The sequence below is a fragment of the Gouania willdenowi genome, chromosome 18, assembly GCF_900634775.1.
Source record: "Gouania willdenowi chromosome 18, fGouWil2.1, whole genome shotgun sequence".
NCBI classification, from domain to species: domain Eukaryota; kingdom Metazoa; phylum Chordata; class Actinopteri; order Blenniiformes; family Gobiesocidae; genus Gouania; species Gouania willdenowi.
In genome coordinates, this window is record NC_041061.1 from 24,699,497 (window position 1) to 24,719,088 (window position 19,592).

General features: G+C 39.6%; 1 protein-coding gene across 2 annotated transcripts; it reads left to right on the plus strand.

The window, feature by feature from the left end:
• Positions 1–1,994: 1,994 nt before the first annotated feature.
• Positions 1,995–19,486, plus strand: LOC114480376 (chromatin complexes subunit BAP18). 2 transcript variants are annotated; one of them, XM_028474481.1, is made up of 5 exons: positions 1,995–2,138; positions 10,774–10,868; positions 11,960–12,198; positions 13,318–13,425; positions 18,569–19,486. In XM_028474481.1, the coding sequence occupies exons 1-5, from the start codon at positions 2,118–2,120 to the stop codon at positions 18,631–18,633; spliced, it is 528 nt and encodes a 175-aa protein (XP_028330282.1). In that variant the 5' UTR covers positions 1,995–2,117; the 3' UTR covers positions 18,634–19,486. The 2 variants fall into 2 exon arrangements, with proteins under 2 accessions (XP_028330282.1, XP_028330283.1); XM_028474482.1 differs by having other exon boundaries at positions 11,975–12,198.
• Positions 19,487–19,592: the final 106 nt, after the last annotated feature.

The window sequence follows — 19,592 nt, forward strand, 5'->3', positions numbered from 1 at the left end:
TCCATATGTGCGTAGTCTTTTAAATGTCAACGTGAGTGTGGAAAGTGACTGTAAGGGCACAAGTGTGAATGTAATTGTTTACAGCTGTTTGAGGCATAGCTCGCACTTAGGACTCAAAATAATGGACACAGCCATGGGTCGTGTCTCTTGGACAGACTGGTACCCGTCCAGTGACGGGGTCTCCTGTGTCTGAAACATGGAGGATGAAATATAGAAGTTATCTAACGGTGTAAATACACCTCTTAAGCCCCAGCCACTTATCTCCAAAAATCACATATCCATAACAAATAAGGTTTTTCTAAGCTTCTACATGACCGACATGGCTAATTTTTGTTCAGGTTGAAGTAGGACCCTTTACATTGTGGAAATATGATATTGAGTGACAATAAATCATGTTTTATATAGAGAAATCTGTAGTCAGCCCAAAAAAAACCTGAAGATTTACATAAAAAATAACGTCAATTCTAATTAATGAAGGCTATAAAAGCAGAAATAATTGAACTAATGTATGGACATCAATCAATCAATCAATCAATCTTTATTTGTATAGCGCCAAATCATAACCAATGGTATCTCAAGACACTTTACAGTAGAGCAGTCTTAAGGACGGACTCTTCATTTTATGGATACACACATATGCATATATACGTATATACACATACATATGTATCCCACACCCAACATGAATTCATCATGGCGGCAAGGAAAACCTTCTGTTAAGCAGCAGGAACCTTGTGTGGATCCCATTCCTATGATGAACAGCCATCCACGTTATGCTCTATCAACTGCTGCAAGTTTGGTGATGATAATAATCAATAGGCCAAAGATGTGCACGTTTTTGTACTAAAAAGTTCAGGTGGAAGCTCACTTTGCCACAACTCTGCCAAAGTTTTCCAAACGCTTGGTAAGAAGTTTGTAACTGCAATATGTTAGTCAAATTGATAGACTGGCGCCCTGTCCAGGGTGTACCCCCGCCCAGTGCCCAATGAGAGCTGGAGATTGGCACCGGCAGACCCCATGCGATCCTGACAAAGTGGGTCTGAAAATGGATGGATGGATAGTCTCATGTTTGACCAATAGGTGTTGCAATTTGGCTTGAAATGAACATATCTATTTTTAGTCAGGTTTCTGCTGTATTTTTTTGGTTCCACTCTTTGATGCGTTAAGCATGGCTCTAGTGCCACAATGCTTTGACCAATCAGAATGTTTGACACAGCGTTGTAAAGCTCAGAGCCTGTAGAAATTGGTGTTATCAAACACTATGGGACCAGGCTTTAGCCCTGGCCAATTGGAGCTGGATAAAGGAAGGATCCGCCATTATACACACGGGCGCAGTGCGCTCGTTAGAAGGATTTCTAGCAATGTGCTCAAGTACGCTTACACTGGCTTAGAGGCTGGTTTCACTACAGTACTTCACAGATTTAGCCACAAAGTCAGCAAATTATCTTTGTGTGATTGTTATAGTGGCCAAATGCAATCAGAAGTGTTTTACTAAAAGTCTTACGCGTGAAAGGTAATCCCATTAGATCTGATTTGGACTGTAAACCGGTTGGTACTATTTCACACATGAATGAGGCATCTTCTCCGTTATCTCTTGTAACCTTGGATAAGAAGCTCCTGTAAATTTGCATATAAGTTATGTTTAGACTTTTCTAATTAATTTATTGTTTTAATTTGAAACGTGTGTTTATGTTCACCTGTGTATTTATATATTTGTATATATATTTAATACCGCCTTGCGCCGACTCTTTGCATATGGGTGCTTATTTGTTGATTCGCAATATTTAGTTTTTATTTTTCTTAAATGTACCCCCTTTTGTTGTTTTTTGTTCTTTGCTTTTGAAGAAGTTTGAAGTTGAGTTTATTATCCTTATCGAGAGTTTGTATGGTTTTTAAATGTTCAATAAAAGATACAAAAAAAAAAAAAAAAAAAAAAAAGAGTTAGTCACAAACGACCCCTGACGTCACCAGTAACGCCGTGCTGCATTCACTGCGCTCCGCCATCTCAGCACCACACGTTAAGCTAGCTACTTAGCTAGCTCTACTGTTAGCATCCTGAATGCTGGTGTAAACACGGCTACATTTTTACTTCTTTGGACTTCACGAACACCTGCTACATGACGTCAGCCTCCACCAAAGTAAGTCCTTTAATTCACGCATGACTTTTAGTGAGGGGAGCTCACACGTCCTGTAGGCGCCATTCATTTGAACCCAGATATCAGTTACTGCCTCTTATGAGTCCCACAGAAAGTATCATAGATCATGTGAAAGAATGAAGGTGCTGCTCACAGTACTGCTGCTAAAGGAGATCTTTGACTGGGGTTTGGGATGTTCTAGCTTCCTTGGTTAATGGAGACCCACATTAATTTGAGTGGCTGGAAAAACGGGGACAAAACAAAACGGTATACCACACATCGTTAGTAGATTACAGTCAATGGGAAAGTTAAAATGTGATTGTTAACCAGCCTGTAATTGTCGGTATATGTTTTGGTCATGGAATGTTTCACTCAATAAGAATAGTTGAACAATAATTAAAAAATGTTTTTTAAGTTATTTGGTTTTAATTTTAAAATGTTAAATTAAGATAGAAATTCAAGGCATTTTTTCTTTATCAGGGTCGAGAGGGGATAAAAATGAACTGCAAAAACCGGTTGATTTTCGTTTTTGTTTCTACTAACAGAATATTAAATATTTTAAAACAAACAAAACAGGCCCTTTTTTCATATTGTGCGACCGGAAGTTGCCGTTTTCAAAATAAGAGCGCGTAGACATGAACAGAGGCATTGTAGGATGACACTAAGCCTTTTCTCACTCTGGAAGTGCGCATGCACGACCAACTTGGGTCATAGGTCAAGAGGGATAAAAATGTAAACACGACGCTGTTTGTGCTATGTGCTGACATTTTTAGCGGACTTTTTTGTACGATTGTTATGGTCTCCTCAAGGAAAGTACGAAAAGAACAAATGGCTTGAAATAATTTTGAATGCAGTTTCACAAATAGCCTATCAATAAAAAAAAAAAAAAATCAATTGAGGTGGACACAATAAGTCTAAACCTCAAAACTTATACTGTGCACACCAAAAAATGTCCAATACATTTCCAATTCAGGAAAGAAAAAAATATCTACAATTGTAATATAAATTATCAATTCATTTTTGGACAAGCCCCCATTATGTTATGGTCTCCTCAAGGAAGGTACAAAAAGAACAAATGGCTTGAAATAAGAAGACCAGAACATAATTAAGGACATCACACAAAGATTCATTTAAGTGTTTTTAATTAAATAAATCAAAACTCACCAAAAGTGAAAAACTGAAAGGGCATGGAAGCTCCAGCTGAAACCAACAAAATGCAGGGGGAGGCAGGCCAACCCCTATAGGGCCGTTGAAGCTGCTCCCCCTCCCTAAATTAGAAAACTGGGATACATATATAAACGAAAACATTGACTACCGGTCACTCCCAGGCCAAGCTAAAATAATAAACTAAATAAATACAACAAAATGAAGCATGTGCCCAGCCCAGCCCTGCATCCTCTCAAGTCTGTCCCAGCTCTTCTCACAGAATGACGTGCAGGCCTTAAATAGCCAGCAGACTCCCTCCTGCAGCCAATCAAGCAGGTGCTCTTGATGAGGTACCTGCTCAAAGAGAAAAGATTTAGGGGAGAATGTCATGGCCCCACGCAACAACGATAAAGCTAGTCCTAATCTATCTGATATTCAATATAGCAAGTGCAACATTCAGACTGCATTCAGTCACTTATACCGGCTTTCAACAAACAAATTTCAATGCGTATTTGCGCTTTTAAAAGACGAAGAGACGCAAAAAAAAAAAAAAGTCAGCGTAATCTTTTGCCTTGCTCTGTTGTAAGAATATAACAGTATGTTTTTTTCCCCACATCAGAATCAGAATAGTTTTACTGCCAAATAGAGTTTAAAATTATACAAGGAAAGTGACTTGGTCTGATATTGACATGTTCATCACTAACAATTGATCCATACTGTACATGTATATAAACTAGCCATTATATGACACCAGGAATGTGGACCAGGCAGGTATTACAGTATGTTCTCACTTTGAAAAAGATCATTTATGAGGTATACCATTCATTAAACTGGTCCATATGATTATTTTTTATTAAGCTATTATATTAATTAAATGTACACATTCAATTGCCCCATTGAGGGAAAAAACTATTAAACGTCAGAGGAAAGCTCCGTGGTTTAGCTCTGAAACTCACACACTCAAACAAACAACCCGTAAATTAGAGAGAATGTGGCGCTCCAATAAAACAGAGGAGTCACGAATACTTTGGCAAGAAAGCCATAGTAAATACATGACAGCCTTACGACATAGTCGATCTACATACTACTCCTCACTAATTGAAGAAAATAAAAATAATCCGAGGTACCTTTTCAGCACTGTAGCCAGGCTAACACAAAGTCAGAGCTCTATTGAGCCCATGATTCCTCTAGCCCTCAGCTGTGAGGACTTTATGACATTTTTTAACGATAAAATTCACAAGATTAGAGATAAAATTAGCCACTCCCTGCCTTCACCTGGGCCTGCTGTACCATTAAATGTAAATAGGCCTAACCTAAACTGTTTCACACATATAGGACTTCAGGAACTTAACTCTATTATTTCATCCTCCAAACCATCGACCTGCCTTTCAGATCCGATCCCAACTAAGCTGTTTAAAGAAGTTGTTCCCCTAGTCTGCCCATCTTTGTTGGAGACAATAAATATATCCCTATCAATAGGCTACGTGCCACAGTCCTTTAAAGTAGCTGTAATCAAACCCCTTCTCAAAAAACCTACTCTTGATTCCAGCACTTTAGCAAACTACAGGCCTATATCTAATCTTCCTTTTATTTCAAAGATTCTTGAGAAAGTTGTGGCAGCTCAGCTCTGTGAATTTCTTCAAAACAACAGCCTGTTCGAGGACTTCCAGTCAGGCTTTAGAGCTCAACACAGCACAGAGACTGCTTTAGTTAAAGTAACTAATGATCTACTCTGGGCTTCAGATGAAGGACGACTCTCAGTGCTGGTTTTATTAGATCTTAGTGCAGCTTTTGACACTATAGATCACTATATTCTACTAGAGAGATTAGAGAAATTACTTGGAATCACAGGGACTGCCCTAAACTGGTTTAAGTCCTACCTATCTGATAGGTACCAGTTTGTACACGTGAATAATAAGTCTTCTGTGTACACTAAAGTAAGCTACGGGGTTCCTCAGGGCTCTGTGCTAGGTCCAATCCTCTTCTGTATCTATATGATCCCCCTTGGTAATGTTATGAGAAAATACTCTGTTAACTTTCACTGCTATGCTGATGATACCCAACTGTATGTATCAATGAAGTCAGGTGAGACAAATCAGCTATCTAAACTTGAGGCCTGTCTAAAGGACATTAGGGCCTGGATGGACCAAAATTTTCTTCTTCTCAACTCAGACAAGACTGAGGTCATTGTACTGGGCCCGCGACACCTTAGAGAAACCTATGCTAGCCTAACTGCCCTAGATGGCATTACTCTGGCACAAAGCACAACTGTTAGAAACCTTGGGGTTCTATTTGATCAGGATTTATCCTTCAACTCTCACATAAAACAAACTTCAAGAACTGCCTTCTTTCATCTCCGTAACATTGCTAAAATCAGATCTATCCTGTCTCAGGGCGACGCCGAAAAACTAGTCCATGCTTTTGTTACCTCTAGACTGGATTATTGTAATTCTCTTTTAGCAGGCTGCCCGAGCAAGTCGCTTAAGACACTTCAGCTGGTTCAAAATGCTGCAGCACGTGTACTGACTAAAACTAGGAGAAGAGATCACATTACTCCTGTATTAGCCTCTCTGCATTGACTTCCCATAAAATATAGAATAGAATTCAAGATTCTTCTTCTCACTTATAAAGCCCTAAATGGACAGGCACCAGTCTATCTCAAGGAGCTTGTAGTGCCATACAATCCCCCCAGAACACTACGCTCTCAAAATGCTGGACTACTCGTTGTTCCATTCATCTCTAAAAGTAGTATAGGAGGAAGAGCTTTCAGTTATCAGGCCCCACTTCTCTGGAACCATCTACCAACCACGGTTCGGGGGGCAGACACCCTCTCTACCTTTAAGGTTAGGCTCAAAACATTCCTCTTTGATAAAGCTTTTAGTTAGGAACCAGCTCATAGCTCATAATTAAGATGCAATAGGCATAGACTGCCGGGGGGGGGGGTCTGGCATGCTCGGTTGGAGAGAGGTTGGAGAGGGCGTTAAGAGAGAGGTCATTTAGGTTAGAGAGGGACCGGAGAGGGTCCCATTCCTCTTTCAAACACTCCCTCTATGTCTGCTTACTCCCTTGTGTGTTTGCTCCTGTACTCCTTCTGGCTTTTGTCTTGCAGGTCCGTGGGATCCTCAGTGTGGAGTTACAGAGTCTCAGCGGCTCTGTCTCCACCCTTTTCTCTGCACACACCCAACACAGCATAACGTGGATGGCTGTTCATCATAGGAATGGGATCCACACAAGGTTCCTGCTGCTTAACAGAAGGTTTTCCTTGCCGCCATGATGAATTCATGTTGGGTGTGGGATACATATGTATGTGTATATACGTATATATGCATATGTGTGTATCCATAAAATGAAGAGTCCGTCCTTAAGACTGCTCTACTGTAAAGTGCCTTGAGATACCATTGGTTATGATTTGGCGCTATACAAATAAAGATTGATTGATTGATTGATTGAAAGGAAGTGCACGATGGACAGGTCATTTCATGTGCACATTTTGTTTGTGTAGTCTTACTTTTTTTTCTGAGTGTGTATAATTATCATCAAGGTTCAAGGTTCAAGGTTCTTTATTGTCAAATATGCACCATGTTAAACATACAGCACAGATGAAATTACAATCCCCCCCCAACCCCCAGTGCAAACCTGCAGTGCATAAAAAGAGCACTTAAAACACAAAAACACACAACAAACACACAAAAAAACAACTAGCAATACTATACAACAAATAACTTAACTAAAGACATTCGGACAACAAATAACGAACAACAGACAATCGACAGACAAGGCACTTGTGAGTGTTCCACTATGAGGTAGAATGTGGATAAATTACTATGAGGTAGAATATAAATAAATTACAGTATTAATAATATAAACAGAGTGCAGATTAAATTACAAAGTTAAAAAGTCAGGTAGTGAGCAAATAGTACAAATAGCATAACAATACAATGACGGCTGTGCAGAGTTTAGGGTGCGTGAATTAGTGGAGCACACGGGCGGTGGAGGTGGAGGGGGGTGATGCCAGGTTCTGTAGGGCCAGACTGTGGCAGGATGAAGGGGGGGGGGATGGAGAGCAGAGGGGGGCAGAGGGGTGAAGGAGGGTAGAGAACTGAGGGCAGAGGGTGGAAGGAGGCGGAGGGGGGATGGAGGCAGGGGCAGGAAAGGGAAAGGGGATGAGTGGACGAATGGGAGGGAGAGCAGGGAGGGAGTTGAGTCTCCTGACAGCCTGGTGGAATAAACTGTTCTTGAGCCTGCTCGTTCGAGCACGGAGACTCTGCAGTCTCCTCCCAGATGGCAGTAGGCTGAAGAGGCTGTAGGACGGGTGGGTGGGGTCACCTGCAATCCTGGTGGCTTTGCGGGTGAGACGTGAGTTGTAAATGTCCAGAAGGGGGGGAACAGAGACACCAATGATCTTCTCAGCTATTCTCACGATGCGCTGCAGAGACTTACGGCAGGACACGGTGCAAGCGCCGTACCACACGGTGATGCAGCTGGACATGATGCTCTCAATGGTGCCACTGTAGAATGTGTGCATGATGGAGGATGGGGCTCTTGCTCTCCTCAGTTTGCGGAGGAAGTAAAGGCGCTGATTAGCTTTTTTGGCCAGTGATGCAGAGTTGAGGCACCAGGACAGGTCTTCGGAGATGTGCACACCCAGGAACTTGGTGCTGCTCACCCTCTCCACTGCAGGTGGTCGATGGTCAGAGGAGCATGCTGGGTGTGCGTTCTCCTGAAGTCCACAACAATCTCCTTCGTCTTCTCCACGTTCAGATGGAGATTATTGTCCTTGCACCACGAGGCCAGCCTGCTCACCTCACTCCTGTAGATTGACTCATCGTTGTTGTTGATGAGACCCACCACAGTCGTGTCGTCCGCGAACTTAACGAAGAGGTTGGAGCTGGAAGATGGGGCGCAGTCATGGGTCAGCAGAGTGAAGAGGAGGGGGCTCAGCACACATCCTTGGGGGGCCCCCGTGTTCATCATGATGGTGCTGGAGGTGTTACTGCCGACCCGAACTGCCTGTGGTCTCCCTGTCAGGAAGTCCAGCAGCCAGTTGCACATGGGGGTGCTTAGGCCCAGGTTGTCCAGTTTGTGGATGAGCTGCTGCGGGATGATGGTGTTGAATGCTGAGCTGAAGTCGATGAACAGCATTCTGACGTGGGCGTCCTTGGTCTCCAGGTGGGTGAGGGCTGAGTGGAGGGCAGTGGAGATGGCGTCGTCGGTCGATCGGTTAGGCCGATATGCAAACTGGTAGGGGTCCAGGGTGGAGGGGAGGGCAGACTTGATGTGCTGCATGACCAGCCGCTCGAAGCACTTCATGAGGATGGGGGTTAGTGCGACCGGGCGGTAGTCATTGTAGCAGGATGGAGACGGCTTCTTGGGGACCGGGATGATGGTGGTGGCTTTGAAGCATGTGGGGACAACAGCTTGGCTCAGTGACGTGTTGAAGATGTCGGTGAGGACATCTGTGAGCTCCTCTGCACAGTCTCTCAGGACACGACCTGGGATGTTGTCAGGACCTGGCGCTTTCCGTGCATTTGTTCTCTGGAGGGATCGCTTCACGCTATCCCGGGAAAGCGTCAGTACCTGGTCGCCAGGAGAAGGTGGCGTCTTCTGTGCTGGGGTGCTGTTGTCTGCCTCAAAACGAGCAAAGAAGTTGTTGAGGTTGTTTTGCAGAGAGGTGGAACTGTCACAGGTCTGCGGAGGGGGCTTGTAGTCCGTGATGGTCATTATTAGTGTTGGGTTTTTTTTTTTAATACAGCGCTTTTTGCCATTTATACTATACTTATATTATACTTTATTAAGTTTTTAATAAAGTATTTTCTGATTCTGAATAAATGAAACAGCACTGATCAGCGATTCATGTTTACAACATGTGACTATAAGCTGGGTCACTATTGAAACGCCAGGCAAAACTGGAATTTTAGCATTAGCTTTAGCAGCTGAACTCAGTCTTTCTGCCTTGGAGAAAATAATCAAATTCTCTGTCAGAGTCTCTTCGTACACCGTCAGCCATAGCGAGTTTATCCCTCTTGACCTTTGACCTAATGTGGAAGAACTAAACCATAGCAAGAGTGTGAAACGGCTTATACACCTAGACAAGACAAAGATCCACATTAAGACAGATCTGTACTTTAAAGATGCATTTCTAACGCAGCAACTTTACTGTAGAGCTAGGAACTGTCCCTTAAATGACTGTTTCCACCGCCATAACCACATATAAACATTTCTCTCTGGTGAGATTTGCCAGGTATGATTAAAGTAGTTGGAAACACAGATATCAACAGGCCATTGGACAAATACAATGAATCATTACAACACTCTTTTAAAAGCTCTTTGGCCTGCAGACTTCAAGTGTAGAAGAGCTCAAATCTAGAACCAACTGCGTTGGAAATGCACCTTTAATGTACAACATCTTACACAAAATCAGTCATAATGTGTCCTCACTGTGAAGTAAATCACGGTCGTCGAACATGGTCTAATAAATAAAGGTATCGTCCGCAAACTTGTTCAGAACAACCTTTTGATTTTCTGGGTAAAATGGTGCTTCCATCGTTGGTGCTAAGTAAAATGGCCCTCATTTACCAACTTTTCCTGAAAACGGGTCCAAATCTGAGTGCACATTGTGCCGTATGACTGAAGCAACGTAGGACTTATGAAACATTTGTATCTTACGAATCCCAGCTCACCAATAATCTGGTGATGATAAATGCCGTGGCTGAATTTGCTTGTCATTAACATGATGCGCCCTCAAATATTCCAGGTTCGGAGGCCCCGCCCACTGAGGCCAAACAAACATTTGCAAGGAAATAAACGTTTCCGAGATGAAAATCATCATCCTTCCTCATAGCTGAGAGGAAGAAAAACAAAGATGTGCATTTTGGCAGTGTGAAAACTGGAATTTAAGGAGCTTCTTATAAACACTCTGTGAAAGAGAATAACGGAGGAAGTGAACAGTGTTTCTGTAATGGAGCGGAATTTCGGATGAGGTTAACTTATCAATAATGGCACATTATGGTTTCAATTAAATGTTACTTTTCCACAGCCCAGAAAAGCGTAAATCCTTGCTATTTGATCACAACAATTCTTTACATTTAGTTTAGTCAGGCTGGTGACTGTGAGCCATGTACCCCCTGTCCCCCGCTGTTTGCTCACAGCTCACCACTCAAACCTCATATCGGGAGAGACATAGAAATATGTTGTTTATTGACCTCTGCACGCTGGAAGCAATAAATAACACATAGAGTGCAGAAACTTCAGGTATCGCTCCATTCAGCAACTCAATGTTGTGCTAAACAGGTTAAAATAACACACATTTCCTCTGTGGTATACAACAGCATTCCCACGCTTCCTGCCAGGCAACCTAGGCGGCCGTCTAGAGTGCCATCTGCTGGAGGAGCGCCAAATTGCAACCCCCAATTTTTATTATTATTTTATTTAATAATAATTTAAATAATTATTAATTGTGTGTGTGTGTGTTTTTGTGTGTCTGTACGTGTAGGTTGGAGAGATTTTTTCTGCTGCTGGAGCTGCCTTCACAAAGCTTGGAGAGCTCACCATGCAACTTCACCCAGCAGTGGACCCAAGCCTTGCAGGGTAACACACAGACACACACACACACACACATGCATGAGAAGTGAATCATCTGTGCATCAGCGTTGTGTGACTGTCTGTGACTTTGCTGAGGCTATAGATCAGACATGGGGGACCACATGTGACCCTCAGAATAATTTTGTGCTTCCCTGAAAGTAAATGCAAAAACTGACTCCAAATACACAAAATGGCAATAAAGATGCAAAATGATGACAAAACTACACAAAAGATTAAAAGAAGACAAAATGACAACACAAATCTACAACATGACTCAAAAAACATTTAAATTACAATTAAAATAAACAAAAGGATATCAGAAATGCATAACATATTATCAAAATACACAAAATGACCACAAAAAGACACATAAATGACAGAAAATAACAGAAATTACTCCAATAACACAAGATGACTTCAAGAGCACTGAAGACAACAATAAAAAATACAAAATGAATACACCAAAAAAAGAAGAGATTCACTAAATAACAACAAAACTCAACAAAATAACCAAAAACCATACTAAATAACTACAAATATACAAAAGGACAATAAAAAGTACACAAAATGTCAATATACTGGTAATGCTAAAAAACGACTTAAAAAAACACTAAATGACTCCAAAAACATAAAAAAACACAACAAAAATACAAAATGACTACAAAAAAAACTACATATAAATATACAAAAGGACAAGTAAATTTCACCAAAAAAAACAATAAATGACCACAAAATGCACATTTGTTGTTTCCAGTATTAATGCTCAGATTGGTTATTAACTAAATACTAAGATGAATGTTGATAATGTGACCCTCAGATCAGACATTACATTTTTGTGGCCCCCACTGTGATAAAAGTTGCCCATCTTGGTCTGCTTTGTGTGTGTGTGTGTGTGTGTTGTGTGTGTGTGTGTGTGTGTGTGTGTGTGTGTGTGTGTGTGTGTGTGTGTGTGTGTGTGTGTGTGTGTGTGTGTGTGTGTGTGTGTGTGTGTGTGTGTGTGTGTGTGTGTGTGTGTGTGTGTGTGTGTGTGTGTGTGTGTGTACCTGAACAAATGCACTGACCAGTGTGCCCTGATAAAAATAGTAAAGTAGGCTCAGTTCCCCTCCCTGCAGCGGTCAGACAAAGAACACAGTGAAGAGGAAGCTGTATGAAGAAGGAGCCCTGCCTGCCTCCGATGGGCCAAAGAAGGTCAGCAAGAAAAGCGCCGCCGCAGCCGCCAGGACAGCCCCGAGCACTGCAGCTGCCCTGCCTCTGTCTGCAGCTCAGTTTGTGGGCGCTTCAGCACCATTGACTGCCACCTCATCTCAGGCTCCACTGAGGAAACCAAAAACAGCCGGTGAGTCCTGCACCATCACACCCATGGTTGTGTTGGCTGACACCAGAGATAGCCACAACATGTGACCGTCTGATCTGAGGGTCACATCATCAACATTCATTAAAGACCAACCTGAGCTGTATTACAGGAAACACTAATACACAGTTTTAAATCAGCAAACATTCCACACACACACACAGAGTTTTTCTAAATGCTTTGGTGATAATCTGCAGAACAAGGGAAGTCACTCAGCTTGTAATAAAACTACTAAAAGGTTGTGAATGATAGGCCTGGGCTCATGACATATTTTGCTAGACGATATATTGCCCCTCAAATTATTGCAGATAAACGATATTATTGTCGATTTTTTTTTTTAGACCAAATCAACCACTAATGTAATGATATATCATAATAATGCAAGTACACCCTTTCAAATCAACTTGTATTTCTCATTAGTATTTTTTTACCATTGGAATTGGAATGTCAAGATAAAATAAAACAAACACTTAAAATAAAATGGACTCTTGGTCTCTGTTAGCAAAAAATTGCACTTTAATAAATATCAAACAAAAACAATAAAATAGACCCTGTCTCTGTTAAGAAAGAAAGAAAAAAAAAAACACCTCAAATGCATGTGAACCATCTTGTCATCCAGCCTGTTAGGAAGCAAAAGACGAGGAAAACAAAATACTTAGCTTGGTTGCTAGCCCCACTCGACATTCCCGCTTCTGCTTCCGATCACGCGGCTTACATCTCCTCCGCTGGTACGAGGCTCCGCTGCTCCACAGGCCGCTGAGTGCAGTCGGCGTAACAATCCGAAGCTACGTAGTAGGTCCAGCGTTGCCGCATCTACCGGACTATAACTGTTAGATTGACCTAAATCTAAAATAACCTGGCCGTGGGAAAACTATTTTAGAGTAATTACGCTGCAAATACGTATGAATATGGCAATATATCGAGGCCGGAAAACTTACCGTGTTCATTTTATTTACCGTCTGGTTAATTGATTTATCGATTATCGGCCCAGGCCTAGTGACTGCCTACTGTTGTTCATACTGCTGCTGTCTGTTATTAAGTCAAACACTCTAAAGTTGTGCATGTGTGTGACATACAGTACTTTTGCCCCTCCTCTCTGTGTAGACGTGACCCTCAGTGCTTTAAATGATTCAGATGTCAACAGTGATCTGGTGGACATTGAAGGACTTACTGAAAGATCAACCACCAAAAAACTCAACAACTTTGACCAAGGTGAAGCTCTCAAGTTGCTCTGAGACACACACACACACACACACACGCACACAGACACAATCTTTTTACGTTCTTTCAAATAGCTAAAAACCACCATTTAAAAAAAGAACTGGTCGCCTAAATCAGGGTTTTTCAACCACTGAAAATGATTCAATTTCACCTAACTGGTCTAAATTATTTTTTTTAAAACTAATGAATAATTATTGTCTGCAAATGTGCCATTGCTTCTTCTGCCGTGAGCCCCTCCCCGTCCACAGGCCGTCAGCTTCAAGACAAGGCAAATGTATTTGTATAGCGCGTTTCATACACAAGGCAACTCAATGTGCGTCACATGATCAAAAAGTGCAACAGAAAACATTCAACAGCTTAAAATCAATAAGAACATTAAAGTTGGCAAAAAAAAAAAAAGCAGCATCTCCCGACCTCAGCTGCAGGTCAGAGCGGAGAGGAGACCCCCACCACTGTGGATAAGTGCAAATAAAGCTACTTTAACTTGTGATCTGCATAAAAAGGAACAGGCAGCTCAGAACATGGATATCCATCCATCTTTATATTATATAAATATAAGATAAAGATTTTAAATTGCACTTTTGACTAAAAAATCATAAAAACTTATTTCTTAGTGTTTATTTAATCTTTAATATTATTGATTGTATATCAGAGGTGATAAGTACAGTACTTAAATAGTTTTTTCTGGTATCTGTACTTTACTTGAGTATTCATTTTTTCTGAGACTTTTTACTTTTACTTTTTACTCTTTTAAACTAATATCTGTACTTTCTACTCCTTACATTTTAAGAATGAGCTGGTTACTTTTAAGGCGTAAAAAGATGTAAAAAAGACACAAACCAGCAACCGAGAAGCTAGTGCTAATCTACATGGTTTAATTTAATTGAAAAATAACTGATTTAATTCATTTACATGTACCCGTTTTCTACAAGTTCTTAAAAATGTTAAACTTAAAGTTGCTCTGGATTTTAATGAGCATCTGCACTTTTTTTTTCTTCTTGACACATTTTATTTTCATATTGTATTTATTATGAGTGCAAAATTTTGCAGGTGTTCAAAGGTGACAGATTGAACTTGTTTCTATGTACCAGTTTTCTACAAGTTCTTAAAAAAATAAAACATATGGAATTCAAGTAAGGGAGTAACTTCGATGCTTTCACTTTTACCAGAGTCGTTTTTTTATATCTATATATGTATTTATACTTTTACTTGAGTACTGAAGACTAGTACTTTTGCCACCTCTCCTGTATATTGTTAAAATGGGCTACAACGTGTTATTTTTAACATTTCTGGTTGGTGTGCTTTGGGATTTTTTCAATGAAAAGCTGGACTGTGGCTCAAAAAAGGTTGAAAAATGTATGTTTTACTTCAATAATCAATGTGGGGAAAAGTGGCTAAACTGGAAAATGTACTGTTTGGTTGGTTGTGAGAATACATTTTCCACAGCTTTGGGTCACCATCACCATCTCATGAGCCATCAAAGCTTCTATTTTACACAGTGGGGTGGTGCTCGTGTGCCAACCGCTACATTTGGAGTCATAAAGTCGGTTTTCAAAAACAAAACTCTGGATGGCAGCCGTACACACCTACGTATCATCAGGTACAGCTTGAGCCGGAACTGGTGTAGGGCATCCAATTTTCCGTGATTGAAAACGGCATTGACTTTTTGAAACGGAAAACAAATCTTAATTTTTTTCCTCTTGCTTTAATTAAAATCGGTTCCCAGCATGACACGGAAATGTCTCAATTACTTGTTTTGAGACAATATCACGTATTTAGTGAGGGATGCAGGAGGCAATTAAGTTATCAAAAAATTTGGTATGTTTCCGAGATTTTTGCTTCTACTTTTCTATTTTTTTAAACTTTGAAACTTTTTAACTTATTACATTTTTTCTTTTTCATTTGATTCTATTGGAAATTTCAGCTTTTTTTTTTTACTTTCAAACCCTTCATCACCAGCCATTCTTCAACCCATTTTGACCATTCAACCATTCCAACATGTTCAACTACTACCATCAACCTTTTTCAACCTTTTCAATCTATTTCTACTTTTTAAAATCTTTTTTTAACCCATTTTAACTTTTTAATTGTATTTATTTTATTTCATTTCATATTTTTACTAGCTTATTGTGTTTTTATTTTATTATATACTCTTGCACCACCAGAGTTGTCCTTTAATTTCGTTGTACATTGATGACAATAAAAGCCTTCTATCTATTGTATTCTATCTTTTTCTATTGCTCATGCTATTGCTTGGTTTTAGCTTAGCTAATGCTAGGTTAATGTCAATGCTAGGGAAATGCTAATGCTAGTCTGAGGTTCATTCTGCTGCGTAATGCTAGCTAATGATAATTCTAATGCTAGGCTAATGTTGATGCTAGCAAATGATATGCTAGGCTGACGCTATGCTAATTTAGATGTTAATGTTAGTGCTAATGCTAACTAATGCTAAGGTCAGCATTTGCATTTTCGTCAGGAAATGCAAATATTCGAGTTACATTCACTTTTCACTGAAAAGCTGGTGATTGAATGTGTAACAAATAGTAAATATGTCCAGTTTTGCCCATAATTCTGTCATTTCTCTATGTGTTGCAGTGAGACTAGTGATCATGTTATCCTGTGACTGAAAAATGATGCAGAGCTTCATCTGAAGTGTGTTTTTAATGCGTAGTTATTATTATCATGACTGCATTCAAATCTAAAAAGGCTCAGGATTAGCTATTGGCGTATGAGCTGAACTGGTGATCATTATATCTTGTGACACATCACAGCAGAAGCGTCTCCAATCACACAGCTGTGCAGGCAAGATTTGGCGCTAATTAAAGGTTTCACAAATATCACATATTTCAGTGGTATTTTTTGCGTTTGCTTGGGGTCTAGCAGTGTGGCTAACGTTGCTTTTGCGACGTATTGCCGCGTGATTTCAGCATAACCCTCCCATTTCTGTAAATCACCTGAAGCATAAAAACAGGTAGTTGACTCTATTGTCATCCAGTTTATTAGCCAGTAAAGTCATCTAAACGGGGAAAGAAACAGGAACATAATGGAAGTGATGTGGAAATGGGTAAACCCTAAAAAAAAAAAAAAAGTAGGAAACAGAATATTGGAGGCCCTGTTTATGGGAAAGTTAGTGCAGTTTTTCAGAAGAAACAAAGTGGTTTACCTCCTTTGAAGGCCTATAGTTATTGTACTAGTCTGTGGTTTCATTCTGCGTATACTGTGATCATTTTAAACACACACCTTAAAGTAGTACATTCATTTCACTGTTCAGCACCCGTTAACGTTAAAGCTGTGAACAGAATAAAATGTCATCTTTCCAACTTCAGATTGATCCAACAACAGTGCCTGATTCAGATAAACTGTATTTTAAAGCAGTGGTGCTGTTACACATGATGTAGTGTATGACAATGTTGGGCAGAAACATATACAACACCAGAACAGATGAAATTTTGGTTTTTTTTAGGAAAATAGAAAAAATAAAACATCCCTAGAGGCAACAGCCCTGTTTCATATTGTTCTTCACAAACAAGAAGTAATTTACATACATGTACAAGTTGTTTGTTTGTTTTTAAATGGCTGCTGAAAAGTCAGAACTGCTCCCACATTTTTCTTTTTGGTTTAAATCAATGTTGTGTGATTTTTTATTTTGTTGACCAGTTAAATAAATCATAATTCAGATACATATTCACATCTAGAATGTGTCTGTTAATAAGGGTATTTTATAATTCATTCATAGATTTTTTACATAGTGATACACTTCAGCACCCATTGATTTGAACATGTTGGTAATGTTATCCTTTATTGATCACTTTACAGTAAAAGAATTGGTTTTGCATTACACCTATTTTCCTTTGGGGGGCAGCAGTGTGCTGTCACACACACAAATAAAGAGAGGACATCCACTGACCTGGGGCTCAGTGGTCATTTTGTCGACTAATACATTTTAGACTATGACTAGTAATGACTATGACAAGATGATTTTTTGAATAATATGTTAAGGTTTCATTCATTCCGACAACTTTTTCTCAGGAAATTTGCTTTGATTTTCTTTAAATGTTTCAACTGTCATCTGCTGTGTTTCAACTGTTTCAACTGCCAGTCTTCTTCAAAGGCATGTGTGGACAGGAGATCAAGAAGCATAAAGACTGCAAAACATGTCATTTCTCTTACATGATTAATTGATTAAGGAACAGATTGATTAATCGATGACTAAAAAAAAAAGTTTACTGCAGCCCTAAAAAATATTTTTTTTTTAATAAGATTATATATAAAATATGAAAACACTTGTTTTTTATTTCCTAAAATGCATGTGTAGATTTTTATCATGTTTGCCCTTTTTAAATCTCCTGCCCATACATTCATTGTTGTAGTGACTTTTCTTTGTCCACCAGGAGATTGAAGATATAATCATGCCTTTTAGGGCTGGGCAATATATTGTGATTCAAGATGTATCGCGTTATCTATTTTGGTGATATAGAAAATGACAATATCGCCTATATTGAGATATATCTTTATTTCTTTAACTTGTTTTTATTTATACAATCACACTGTACAAATTATATCGTACAAGTTTTTAATATTATTTAGGGTACAGTTAAATAGTGTCCTACTTCACAATGTTTCTGATATATATTTTTAGAGCTTATTTTAGATCAAAATACTCGTGACTTTCGTTACTTCTCAGAGCAGCATGTAAAGCTCAGTTAGATGGATTAGTGAATGCGTCCTAACTCAGACCTTCATCTAAACAAGCCACACATGGTGTCCCCTACAGGACAAAAAGGCTAAAGGTCGCACATATTGTGCAGCTGTTTGTTAATAAATATGCCCGTGTGGCATTTTGCATCAGCAAATCTAACCCAGAACTAATTAATATTGTATATCGAGATATGAGTTTTGGTCGATATCGCCCAGCCCTAATGCCTTTTACATATTACATGTTATGTTCATTAATGAGTGTTGTCCGTTTGGTAAATAAATCTAAAATCAAAGGAGGCTCCTTCAGTGTTTATTCAGTGATAAAGTGCGGCTCGCATCAGATGACGTCACCATGAGGACAGTAATCTTCTTTCTGGTGTCATAAAAACATGTTGCTGAATGTTTTCATTAAAATCACACATTTGTTGTTGTGTAGATAACCTGAGCCTGGACTCCAGCCTCATCATGACACCCGGTGACCTCCCCCTGCTTTCTCGATGACATGTCATGGACTTTCATTTGGAGGCGTTTGTAATTAGAGTGAAAAGGAGAAGATGGATCATTCACATCCCGCTCTATGGTAGCGGCACACGGTCTACCATTCCAGACTGCTTTCATTGTTACCAGAGTTCTCATAGACACAATGTAGACGAAGCAGTTCTTGTTTTAGTTTTTGGTACATGTATTATTTGAGAGTTTTGTTTTCTTGCATTCAATGGTTTTTAATATGCTTCATTAGGCCTTTTGTAGTCAGAGTGAGTCTAGTGTTGGCACTGTGAAGAGACGCCAAAGACGGCTCAAATAAACTCAATATTCAAGCTGCCAGCTGTGTGTTCTGACTCTTTTACATAACACCTGTCATTAGCATCAATGAGGTGTCATTAAGTCATTCGTTACCCTAACTCCTAACTTTAGCCCTAACCCCACTAGATCCCTCCACTTAACCCAAAAAATGCCAACATAGCTCCAAAAATTTCAGAATTTTGCGAACAACACTTAATGACTGCCTTCATGACACCTTATTAAAGTCAGACTTTCTGTGTAATACTTCAAACCATGTATTTTTACATTTGCTGTATAAGCATTTATGCATCTATGAAAAAAAAATCCTAAATGTTGACATTACACTTTAAGAACTAATAAGAAACCACGTTGTTCCTGATTAGCTCTCACTATGAGTTATAATAATAATATTATACATTCTTCCTTGTGAATGTATAAATAAATGAGGGATATCAGTTGCTCTTATTAAATAATTGCACATTATGTGTATGTATATTTTTGTCACCCACGAGCCATGTTAGACGAGCATTATTTTTCTTTGAAGAAAGCCATCTATTGCATTTGAATCATCAGAGCGTGAAGTTTCAGCTGGGAGCCACCAACGCTTCCTGTGTTATGTATCAGTTAATAATTACGCACACGCACCAGACTGCTTCCTTAAAATGCTTCATTTGTCT